Source organism: Chanodichthys erythropterus, chromosome 23 (assembly GCF_024489055.1).
Source record: "Chanodichthys erythropterus isolate Z2021 chromosome 23, ASM2448905v1, whole genome shotgun sequence".
NCBI lineage: Eukaryota > Metazoa > Chordata > Actinopteri > Cypriniformes > Xenocyprididae > Chanodichthys > Chanodichthys erythropterus.
The window spans coordinates 8002005-8014731 of record NC_090243.1 but is presented as its reverse complement, the minus strand read 5'-3'; the positions used below and the strand labels follow the sequence as shown (position 1 = coordinate 8014731).

The 12727-nt window shown below is 36.6% G+C and overlaps 1 protein-coding gene across 11 annotated transcripts in view; it reads left to right on the top strand.

The window, feature by feature from the left end:
- atp8a2 (ATPase phospholipid transporting 8A2) overlaps positions 1 to 12727 on the top strand; it is a 77917-nt gene that overhangs the window by 15250 nt on the left and 49940 nt on the right. For 5 of the 11 annotated variants that reach the window (XM_067378475.1, XM_067378472.1, XM_067378473.1 and 2 more), the window contains 8 exons: positions 4510 to 4687; positions 7842 to 7941; positions 10166 to 10264; positions 10414 to 10459; positions 11131 to 11171; positions 11440 to 11513; positions 11736 to 11805; positions 12574 to 12701. In XM_067378475.1, the coding sequence (XP_067234576.1) occupies positions 4510 to 4687; positions 7842 to 7941; positions 10166 to 10264; positions 10414 to 10459; positions 11131 to 11171; positions 11440 to 11513; positions 11736 to 11805; positions 12574 to 12701 (736 nt within the window). Of the gene's footprint in view, positions 1 to 2992; positions 3186 to 3219; positions 3460 to 4509; positions 4688 to 7841; positions 7942 to 10165; positions 10265 to 10413; positions 10460 to 11130; positions 11172 to 11439; positions 11514 to 11735; positions 11806 to 12573; positions 12702 to 12727 lie in introns of those variants that run through there. The other 6 variants (XM_067378481.1, XM_067378476.1, XM_067378479.1 and 3 more) reach the window with 5 other exon arrangements.

The following is a 12727-nucleotide window of genomic DNA, read 5'->3' as shown; positions in this document are numbered from 1 at the left end:
GAAAGCAAAAGGATCTGATGGAGACACAGCCCTTAGCATGTTCATGTGGGTATGTTTTAGCTGATTCTACTAGTTTGTTTTTTCATGACTGACTAGCAGATAAAGGATTAGATATGGTCCAAGAGGCGGCATGGTTTTGTCTATATGGGGGAAAAGTCTAGCAAGATTCTCACGCAATGTTCATATACTGTTTACTTGCAAGCTAATTAGCAGCAAATGCAAATCTTCTAAGAGTTTCTGGGGGGAAAAAGTTAAAAAATGTATATTATATTATATATATATATATAATATGTATGTATATGTGTGTAAATTCATGTACATTACTCTTAATGTTGACACATCTTCCTTGTTAAATGAACATTACTTTTCATTACATCGAAAAAGAAACCAAATACAATTCTATTTTGTAATTTTACATCAACAATTTAATGTAATAAATGTTCTATTTACCAAAATCAACTCAATCTCATCAAGTTCTACATTCATTCCAAAATAATATCTAAAGGCTGTAACAATTTAAACAATATATTTTGAGTATTGATGTTTTTCTTTTTAATAGTGAACTTAGGCTATTTTGGATCATCAGTCAAGCTCCGTAAACAGCGTCTGTCACAGACACAAAGATGTATTTTTAATTTCACCAAGCTGATTGCACTAAAAATCATGTTTTCAGCCCATTTCAAGTTTGATTTTGACATGACATAAAGCGGTGATATCTAACTGGGTGATCTCTTTACTTAATTTTCAATTAGTCTTCCGATTGACGCCATCATTTGTTCATTCAAACTGACACGCAGAACGTGCACGTAAACAAGAGGCGGGATTTATCGCACAAACCAGTCATATCCAATCATAACCAATTACATCCAGTCATAGCGCAATGGAGACATTGCCTCCTCTCATGTGACTTTCCCCCATTCATTCTCAATAACCCAAAACTCACCGCACGCTATAGGGGGTCTAATGGACTTCTATGAGGGCCAAGGGAGGCATGACTCCTGCTGTAACTTTACCTGCAGGTGTCGCTGTTGGGCAGTGTTCCTTTATGCTGCGTTCACACCGAATGCGTCTGGGGCGTCAAATTCGCGTTAGACGTGTCTAGTTGGACACTTGAACATTTTGAGTTTACTCGCTTCATTCGCGTGTGACATTCGCTGCATTCGCGCGTGAAATTCACTTCAGAACAGACTCTTCCACTTCTTTCTGCACACTTCTTCTGAATAAACACAACTCGTCAGCGGGAAAATAGTTGTAAATTACAGCGAATTAGATCAGTTTGCCAGCTTGTAGTCTCAATATGTAAATATATAGCTCAAATTAAGTAAAGACCGTTTTTTATAGATTGTCCAACCTCCTCACTCACTTTCTTTCAAGCAAGATCCTCTTTTTTCCTGTTTCTATAAAAGTATGAAGATGTACAGCGACAATGATTTTGTCCTCCATTGTTGTTTTGGATTTCTGCCTCAGCTCGCTACGTCACGTCACTACTAGAGCAAGCTCCTGATTGGTTAACGCGGCGCAAATTTTCGCCAAAGTTCAGATTTTTCAACTCTGGCGTCTAGGGCGTCAGACACTCGATTCACGAGTCAACGGCCGATTCGCGCCACGCTAGACGTTTGATTCATGCCACAGGACGTATAGATGCGGGTTTACATTGACTTAACGTGTAAATCAGACGTCCCAGATGCCCCAGACGCGTTCGGTGTGAACGCAGCATTCCTCGGAGGAAACGCCCCCAATATATATATATATATTAGTGGCAAGAAAAAGTTTGTGAACCCCTTGCAGAATCTGTGAAAATTAGAATTATTTTAATAAAATAAGAGGGATAATAAAAAATGCATGTTATTTTTTGTTTAGTACTGTCCTGAGTAAGATATTTTACATAAAAGATGTTTGCATTTAGTTCACAAGACAAAACAATAGCTGAATTTATTAAAATAACCCCATTCATAAGTATGTGAACCATTGATTCTCAATACTGTGTGTGGTTACCTGATGATCTACGACTGTTTTTATGTTTTCTGATGGTTGTTCATGAGTCTCTTGTTTGTCCTGAGCAGGTACACTGAGCTCTGTTCTTCAGAAAAATCCTCCAGCTCCTGCAGATTCTTCAGTTTTCAAGCATTTTTGCATATTTGAACCCTTTCCAGCAGTGACTGTATGATTTTGAGATTCATCATTTCACACTGAGGACAACTGAGGGACTCATACTCAACTATTAAAAAAGGTTCAAACATTCACTGATGCTCCAGAAGGAAACACAATGAATTAATTTTGAAAAATTTTGAACAGGATGAAGATGTCACAATTTTTCTTATTTTGTTTAAATATCATTGTTTTTCATTTAGTACTGCCCTTCAGAAGCAACAGAAGATACTTGCATGTTTCCCAGAAGAAAAAATTAAGTACAATTTACCTTGATATTTGAATTCAAAAGTTTTCACCCCTCAGCTCTTAATGCATCGTGTTTCCTTCTGGAGCATCAGTGAATATCTTACTCAGGACAGTACTAAACAAAAAAATAACATGCATTTTGTATGATCTCTCTTATTTTATTTAAATAATTCTCATTTTCACAGATTCTGCAAGGGGTTCACATACCTTTTCATGCCTAAATCTCTTTCTATGAATTGTATAATTATATTGTTTAACCTTTACATTTGTTCCCCTATCCACAATTTACATCTGATAGCAAATAAAAAAATAACCTTATAAAAATACCACAAAATTAATTTTTTAACAATATCCTTTTGTTAACGTCAAAATCTGTTAGTCAAACCTTTTGAAACTTTGGTTGTATTTTAATGCAAAATCTTTTGGTTAATAATACAATATGTGGGGCATGTTAATAATTCATAAATCCCACAGTATTCCAATAAACAGTCTATAAATGTGTTTTTTAAATACATATTCTTTAACCTTTATTTGTTCCCCACATTTGTTTTAATCTTTGTTAGCCGTCTTAACCATTTGAATCTTCCTATTTTTTAATGGCATAATTGACAATTTGACCTCCAAACACCAACCCTTTGAGAAACAACATGGTATGTTGTGGCTTCAGGTAAAATTTCCATCAGGGAGGAGCAAATGAACAGGAAGTTGAGCACGTTTAGTGCCTTTCTATCCATATTGTGTGGACACAGAACGGTGTGGCCCTCGAGCAAGTGCCTGCGCCTTTAAATGTAAGATTTTTGTGTTGTCTGACTGCGGGTAACGTAATGCTGTAGTTAGACGCGTACAGGGAAAGCGCGCTGTCTGGAGGGGAAACCATCTTCTGTCACTGCAAAGACACAACGGAGTGGAGCCTATAAAGACATCCAGAGATTGCCCGAGGCGGCCCAAATGACACGGTGGGAGAGGGTTTGGGGCTTGTCTGTTAGAGAGGCTGACTGGAATGGGAGAAGTGACGCGTGTAGTCCATCTCTCCACGCCCGCTTTCGATCATGCAGCAGCTGGGTAAACTCTCCTGTCACATCCAGACAGCGCTGTTATTTACTGAGCGTACATTATTTATTATGTGTGGAAAATAATCATTTGGCAGTGGTCTGTGATGCTGCAAAATGAGAGGGAATCGCAGCGTTCAGTGGCTGTGTCTCAAAACCCCACGCGACGCGCCGCAATCGCTTCTACACTGGCTGGACGCATCGAAGCCCTACGTCATCGCATAAGGTTGACCTCACGGACCAATCAGCTGTAAGCGCGAGGCTACTCTGAATAAATAACATTATTTATATCGATTAATTTTAATTCATTTCATTCATTTTAAAATTAGATATTTAATTTACACATGATTTGAAATTCTATATTTAATCAAAATATTTTTTTATAAATATAATACGTTAGTTCATTTATATTTTTACTTGTAAAATCATTTTATTTCAATCGGATGGAGAAAATGTTGTTAATGCTGGAGTAGCTCTGCAGCGCGTCAAAAATAAATAAATAAATAAAAAGGCTACGCAACGCTTTAAGTGTAGATAGCTGCATTGGTTATAATGGGAGAGATTTTACGCGTCGTGACTCTCCGACATGTTCGAATCAGGCGCGTATATGGTGCCTAAAATGCTTTCTAGGAAGGCAGCTCGTTAGGTTTTAAGACACAGCCATTGTCTCATTGCTTTTCGTTTCAGCGCATCGTGAATACAGGTGTTTCCACGGAATAAAGAGGCTTTTATAAAGATAAACAAATGCACAAGGTTTCCTACAAAGGTGTTTGCTGCGCCATTGTGCTCCCATCAGCACATTCTATACAGGGGGTCCCGTGGGCGTTCGCGTATGCTGTATTGGTGACGGAGCTTTTGCTCGTGGATGATGAGGACGATGATGATGAGGATGGGGGGAAATGAAGGGGACGGGGAGGGCGGTGCACAGAGGCAAACGTCATTGACACCAGGGGCGGCTTGCATCAGCACACAGTAGTAGTGTTAGTGGCCGGCGCACTGAACTGTAAACCACATTTCTATGTCTCTTCTTCCTCCCGTCTTCTTCCACGCACACTCACGCTAGCCTCGCCTCTCTCTCATCACTCAAACGGTGCAGGACCCGCGTGCTCGGCCGCCGGCTACCGCAAGGCAGAGGATGAGATGTCCGGAACCACATCACAGGCGGACCCGATAGATGCCACAGCGCGGATTGTGCTGCTCAACCGAGCCCAGACCACCAAATTTTGTGACAACCATGTCAGGTGAGTCCATTCAAGTCTTGTACGGAACAGGAAAAGGTTACATTGCAATTTAAATACATTCTAGCTTGTTTTGTTCTACTCTTAATGTATTCTTTGTTTGAAGTGCATAAACATGATTAAGCCTCCATTATCATTATTGTGGTCTTTTTGTGGCTTTAAAATAGCCATTTTAAATGAATGTTAAAGATGCTGCAAACAATTGAATCTTTGTTGTAGTGCTCCATTGTTAGTTTAATATAAATGCAAAGGACTAGCATTTATCAACAAGAAAACAATAATACAATATTTTTGCTTAGTTTTTATTTTTATTTTTACTTGCACACACATTCAAAAGTTTTGGTCAGTAATGTTTAATGATTTTGAAAAAAGTCTCTTCTGCTAACCAAGGCTCTTTATAATATTGTGAAATATTATTACAATTTAAAATAACTCTTTTCTATTTGAATATGTTTTAAAACGTAATTTATTCCTGTGATGCAAAGCTGAATTTTCAGCATCATTACTCCAGTCTTCAGTGTCACATGATCCTTCAGAAATCATTCTAATATGATGATTTGCTTCTCAAGAATCATTTCTAATTATTATCATATTTTTGTGGAAACCGTGATACTTAATGTTTTTCAAGATTCTTTTATGAGTTCAAAAGAACAGCATACTGTATATTTCAAATAGAAATCAAGAAACAAGTTTTTACTATCACTTTAGATCAATTTAATGCATCCTTGCTGAATAAAAGTATTAAAGTCTTTTAAAAAGAAGAAGAAGAAATAGTTACTGACCCCAAAACTTTTGAACAGTAGTGTATACTGTTTATATCAGTGGTTCTCAACTGGTTTGGCCATGGGACCCAAATTTTTTACCCATTTCTTTTAGGAATGAGCCATTTAAAAATATTCAAAATAACATAAAGTGAAAATAAAGTGGCATTTTAGGGTTATGGAAACTACCGTTACCATTGCAAATACACAATACTAATATGAACTGTTAATGAAACATATAGAAACTGCTTTTTCTGAGGTGAGACGTTTTATTTTGTAACAAGTTATGAAAATAACGTTAGAATAATGACACTGACATATAACCTGACAACATCTCATCTGACAGCAGATACTGAATCAGGACAACACGTTTTTTTCAGGCACTCTTTACCTAAACTGCGTCTGACAAAAGTGTCAACTGCTTTTACACGTCTTTCAAAATAAAAGCCTTGCATCGGAAAAACATAGAATTATGTTTGTTGCTGTTTCTTTGCACACACTGCAGCCCAATGAGAACTTTAACCCGTCCGCTTTCACCAGTTTGACTCATTCAGGCACTTCAAAGAGGGGAAATATTCCATCGACGGCCAGTCAGCAATGTGGATGCATTGCCTCCTCCTGTTTTTCCTGTTTTTCCTGTATTTCGCAGTCTCCCTCAACTTTTTGTTTTTAATTGTTATTTTTTAATTAAGTTTTAAATTAAACACATTTTATTTGATGCCTCACCAACAACACGGCTATTCCAGCATTTTATGGTCCAACATAAAGATCATCTTATTAACCACCAATGCTATGAGATTGATTGAAAAAAGCTTTAATCGAGTTAAGGTTTTCCCTCAGGGAAATTCCATACTAAATGTATGCAAGTACGCATTGAATGCGACATCCGAATAGCTTCCATTAGGTGAAGTACTCCATCAGAGATTTCGTGTGAGTACACCAAGGTCATGTTCCAGGCTGTGCTTGGCTAGAGTTCATGTGCAGTTCCTGAACAAAAAGTCTTTTGGTCTCCAAAGTGCTCAAGTCCTCTAAAGACTTGAGTGTTTCTTTATCTGTTGGATGGCTATTATATCACTTTGATTGGTTTTGATATGCAGTGAAATTGTGCTGATGACAAAATGGCACTTTTTGAATCTTTAAGGATATGATTGTGTTATAAAAATGTTAGTTCAATACTTGTAACAAAAGCCTAATAGATTTGGATCCCAGATCACTTTCATATTAGTGCCATAATATGGAAGCTCATAAAAACTCAACCTCTCAGTACCGAAAACACTCACCCACACACACTTCATCGATCCGCCCGTATATTCTAAAGATTCGATTCTGCTCTAAAAGGCTCTATTTCGGTTCCCGCACCAACATTAAGGTGGGCCTAGAAATCCGTAGCCATTGGCTAATTTCAGATCTGATGGAGCTTTTCTGCTCATCAGCTTTTCAGCATAATGCCTCTGACTGGAGCATTTTAATAAGAATTGTTCAGATCATTCTCTTATTCCTCAATCTTCATATTTTATTTACCAACTGGTTTCTGCTTCCCATTGCATTGGCATCAATTGGTCAGCTGTCAATCACAAAGTAACCAGATCAACAAATCCAGCAGTGCAATCATCCATATCAGTCTTTTAGGGTAACCCCAGGTACTACACATTATGGTGACCGCAGTTTGGGTTACTGTGTGTGTGATTGGACCGCTGAATGTTAATGAAGGGGATCATATGAATGGTTTCAGCCACTCTTTGATGTCAACGATAGCCTGTCGTACTTCCAGGTCAGCTACCGAGCTGCTGTTTGACGCCGTAGTGTGGGTTACACTGGGTGTGTTAGGCTGTGAACTCATTGCCGATGAGCCCAGAAGGGTGTCATGTTTACAAAGTGGACCGCGCTCGCACAAGTACACATGCTGTATTATAGAAACATGCTTACGATTGGATTTACACAATACGTGCCTCCAGATGCAGATATAAACCCGCCCACACAAACAAATACTGCCTCATGTTTAGATTTAGATGGACAGCCTTGGGACGGAGGCAAATTTGTAGATCCGTAGGTTATTTTTAGGGATTCTTAACAGCTATTTTAATGACTGTAAAACATTTACTGCCACAATCAGCTATTTAAGAGCTACTTAGGAGTTTGATCAATATGGATAATTGACAGACACGCCGAGAAACATCCATCCTAACATCCCAGACACTTATTTTGGGATTGTTTATCTAAATTTAATGCAGTGGGCAATGAACTGTCAGGTGTTTGTATCGAAACACTTACGAATGCTCTTTTACCTTGAAGCCTGTGTGGAGCTAATCCTAAATTAGTGCTCTTATGGCCCTGGTTGTATATATAGATGTTTTAAAATAGCTTTTAAACATCAATTTTCCCTTTTCTCCCTCTAGCACGGCTAAATACGGGATCCTTACCTTCCTGCCAAGGTTCCTGTACGAACAGATCAGGCGAGCAGCTAATGCCTTCTTCCTCTTCATCGCTCTTATGCAGGTATGACACTTGGGATGCTCGGACAACTGTATAAACTGCATCTGCTTTGTTTTTGAGGACATTAAAGTACAAAATGTGTTGCTCATGTTGATCACTTTCAAATGGGATATCCATCCGAGGATCCATATTGACCTTATGACTTTTTAATCATTTGCCAACATGTCCATTTGTGTATTATGTCCATTTTTGGAAGTGGTCCACTATTTCACTCTCATCCACTATGAGTCACTATCCACTCTCTATAACTGCTGCCACCCAATCCAACTACATAGGCCAGTATTGCATGAAAAAGTGTGTGCAAATAAGCTAAATAGCAAAAAGGTTTCTTCATTGTGTCATGTTGTTTACTCATTACAGTGCTTTGCAAGGCAGCACTGTATTGATATTCCTCAGATATTCTGGCTAAGTGGTTTTCCTGAAGTGTTAAACTTCTACGATGAATTCAGCCTTTGTTTTTAATAGGGATGGTACTGATATGAAAATTTTGGCCGATACAATAACCGATAATCTTTATATTTCAAAGCAGTTAACCGATATATTGGCAGATAAATCTAAATCCAAATTTTTATTTAAGTTTTGAGAGCCTGATTACAAAAGCCTCACAATTAAAAGCCATGTCCCAAGCACACAATTATAATGATATTACTTTATGTAGCCTATATACATATGAAAGAGTTACGCTGCTGTATTTAAACTGCTGTACTAAACTGTATCTGAAGTGTCTCAGCTGAAGGAAATAATACATTATTTATCAGCTTTAATATATCGGTCAAATTTTCTGATCGGGCCGATAACTAATATTAAAAATGAACACACAGTACAGTCCAAAAGTTTGGAACCACTAAGATTTTTTATTTTTTTAAAAGAAGTTTCGTCTGCTCACCAAGGCTACATTTATTTAATTAAAAATACAGTAAAAACAGTAATATTGTGAAATATTATTACAATTTAAAATAACTGTTTTCTATTTGAATATATTTGACAAAGTAATTTATTCCTGTGATGCAAAGCTGAATTTTCAGCATCGTTACTCCAGTCTTCAGTGTCACATGATCCTTCAGAAATTATTCTAATATGCTGATCTGCTGCTCAAGAAACATTTAATGTGTACAATTGTACAAAATATTTGTGTACAATATTTTGTTTCAGGATTATTTGATGAATAGAAAGTTCAAAAGAACAGTGTTTATCTGAAATCTAATCTTTTGTAACATTATAAATGTCTTTACTGCCACTTTTGATTGATTTAATGCATCCTTGCTGAATAAAAGTATTAATTTCTTTAATTCCTTTAAAAAAAAAATTAAAAAAAAAATTCTTACTCACCCCAAACTTTTGAACGGTAGTGTATAATGCTACAGAAGCTTTGTATTTCAGATAAATGCTGTTCTTTTGAACTTTCTATTCATCAAGGAATCCTGAAAAAAAAGTACACAATAATATTCATAATAATAATCATGATAATAATAATAAATAATCATAAATGTTTCTTGAGCAGCAAATCAGCATATTAGAATGATTTCTGAAGGATCATGTGACACTGAAGACTGGAGTAATGATGCTGAAAATTCAGCTTTGCATCACAGGAATAAATTACTTTGTCAAATATATTTAAATAGTACAGTTATTTTAAATTGTAATAATATTTCACAATATTACTGTTTTTTACTGTATTTTTAATTAAATAAATGTAGCCTTGGTGAGCAGATGAAACTTCTTTTAAAAACTTTAAAAATCTTGGTGGTTCCAAACATTTGGACTGTACTGTATATCGGCCAATACCGATAAGGTGGCCAATATATTGTGCATCCATAGTTTTCTTAAGTGTGCTTATATATATATTATAGATTTAGATCACTAACATCATTATTTTTTGAGATGTTTAAAAGGATAGTTTACCCAAAAGTTAAAATTGACATACCCTCATGTCGTTCCAAATCTGTGTGACATTTTTTTCCTTCTGTGGAAGATATTTTGATTATACAGCCTTAACAATGGAAAGTGACTAGATCTTTTACATTTCTAAAAGGACCATGACTATCATAAAAGTAGTCCACAGAACTTGTACACTATTCCAAATCTTGTGAAGCCATACAGATTAAGATTCTGTTTTCCCTACCCCATTTCACTTTAAATGGGATTTTCCCAAAGCATGTTGTTGTACCACCACCACCACAGTAAACTTCCTCATTTTATGTTTATCTGTGTACATTTTCAAATGCAGCAAATCCCTGATGTCTCACCGACGGGTCGCTACACAACGCTGGTGCCCCTTATCTTTATTCTGACTGTGGCTGGGATCAAGGAGATCATTGAGGATTATGTGAGTATACTGCTGAATGGAGCTCTGCATTGACGTTAAACTGTCCAGAACGTGTTTTGACAACACTGGATAAGTGCATTGTCTTTGAAATGCTGTTGAAATTTTGGATGAATAATGCTTATGATATGTCACGTGTTGTGTTCTCACAGAAAAGACATAAAGCAGACAATACAGTGAACAAGAAGAAGACAACAGGTTGAGTGTTACAAACATATCTGTGTAACAGGGTCAAAAATTAACTAGGGCATGAACTTAGTGCTATTGTAGTCATAGTAGTGACATATCTGTCAAATATCTAATTGCTAATATGAAGTGTTTTTTGATTTAAGCTCTGAAAATATCTGTTAATATATACGATAATAAGCATTATTAATATTTTGACATTATTACCTTTGCTCATTAAAAACACAAATTTAATCATTTAATTTAATAATGTTAAATATATGTTGCAGGTCTCACGACAATTCTCAATGACTGTTCATTTTTAATGTTTAATATATAATATTATATATAATGTACATTATAATATTGTGATGAAAAAATTCACTTTAGCATTTAAATGATTTTTTAAAATATTATTTATGCTAAATAGTATAGAATTTCAGTTTTCGACTATCTGCTTTGAAAAAAATATAATTATTGGCTTTTTGTCAGAATTTTAATGTAAGTGTATCCCTAGACTTTATACGATTTTTCTTTTAGAATCGGAATCCATAATTGCCTTCATGAGGGTATAAATGCCTCTGAAAATTGGTTCTAGGGGCAAATATTGTCTTTGAATATAAAGTGAATTTATATAAAAATTTAAAAAAGATGGTTTATATATTCATGAGGAGAATTTTTCTGAAGATGTCATTGTTTTCTAGTACTGCGTAACGGAGCATGGCAGACTATCATATGGAAGCAGGTAACCCTGTATTTTTGTCTCATTTTCTGCATCATTTTTTCTTATTCTACTCCTCTGTGTTTCCCTTCTTCTGTCCTGTAGCTTTTATTTTGGTAACATCTGCTTTTTTCAGTTCACCTCTCACTGCTGTTTTGTTTTTACTTTCACTTGATTCATGTACATCCTGCTGTGTGATGCTTCTTCTTTTTTGTTTCCAAACACTGTGGTCTATTTCTTAATCTCATTTTCTCCCTCCTCATGCTCTTGCAATGCTGCACCTGCCCACTAGGTGGCAGTGGGAGACATAGTCAAGGTGACCAATGGGCAGCATCTCCCGGCTGACATGGTCATAGTGTCCTCCAGGTCAGCACCGCAGTGTATTCGTGTGTGTATCTGTGGGGTTTGTCGTGCTTTGTATCTGTGGGGTTTGTCGTGCTGTGTTTGTGCTGTAGTGTGATTTATAGATGTGAAAAATAAGTTACATGTGATTTTGAGAATATGTTTCAGTGAAATATTTGTGTGTTGTGTTTTATATTTGTGTTCAGTTGTTTTGTGTTCAAAATCTGTGTCTGTTTTTCCTCACAGTGAGCCTCAGGCGATGTGCTATACTGAAACATCCAACTTAGATGGCGAGACCAACCTAAAGATCCGACAGGTACGTTACAAAAGTCTTTTGGGTTTTGTATAATGTGTTCTAAAGGTGATGATACACGGGCAATATTTTGAGCAATGTTGCTTGGGCACTTTCCCATTGAGAATGGGCAACAAATTTGGATCTAAAGTATACAGATGGGGGGGAGGAAGATCTCCATACATGTGACACACAGCGCTGCGAGATCTAGTGAGAAACATTCAAATTCGGTGCGGAATCCTCTGTTATAATCCATAGATATCAGATCAAACAGCACTGACGTGGAAACGAACAAGTTATAGAAGGCTTTTCACTCCACAAATCACCAGCATTCACCATGGATTTAATGTAGTAACGCTAACTGTAACAATGGTATTGTGGCAGAAGTAGTCGGATGTTTTTAAATTATTCATTTCAGGGTTCGTGCAACCTTTTGAGAGTGAAATTCAAGCACTTTTCAAGGACTTTGAAGTGCTTTACACTTTTTCTAGCACTCTAAGGTTGTAAATATTATCCAATTTAAATGTTATTTTTAATGTGGTGACCAAAAACATTATTTGTTCATCCTTCAAAGATTGTCCCCATTTGTAAAACTAAAAGAAAAGATTAAACAAATTGAAACAAGAAAATGTCAGAGTAATGTAAAAGACAGGCATAACTGTAAGAAAAAGTTATGCCTTTTAAAACGAAAACGCACTACTGTTAACAGGGCCTAAGCAGCAACAGTGCTTCTGCTCTCAAATGTTAGTCTGGAGCTCTGAACATGCTTGTTGTTTGTTCTGTGTGTTTCAGGGTCTCTCACTCACAGCTAGTTTTCAGTCTCTGGAGGAACTGATAGCTTTGTCTGGTCGTCTTGAATGTGAGGGGCCAAACAGACACTTGTACGACTTCACTGGAACACTGCGCTTAGACAACCTCAAGTACGCCAACTCACTATTTGAAATAT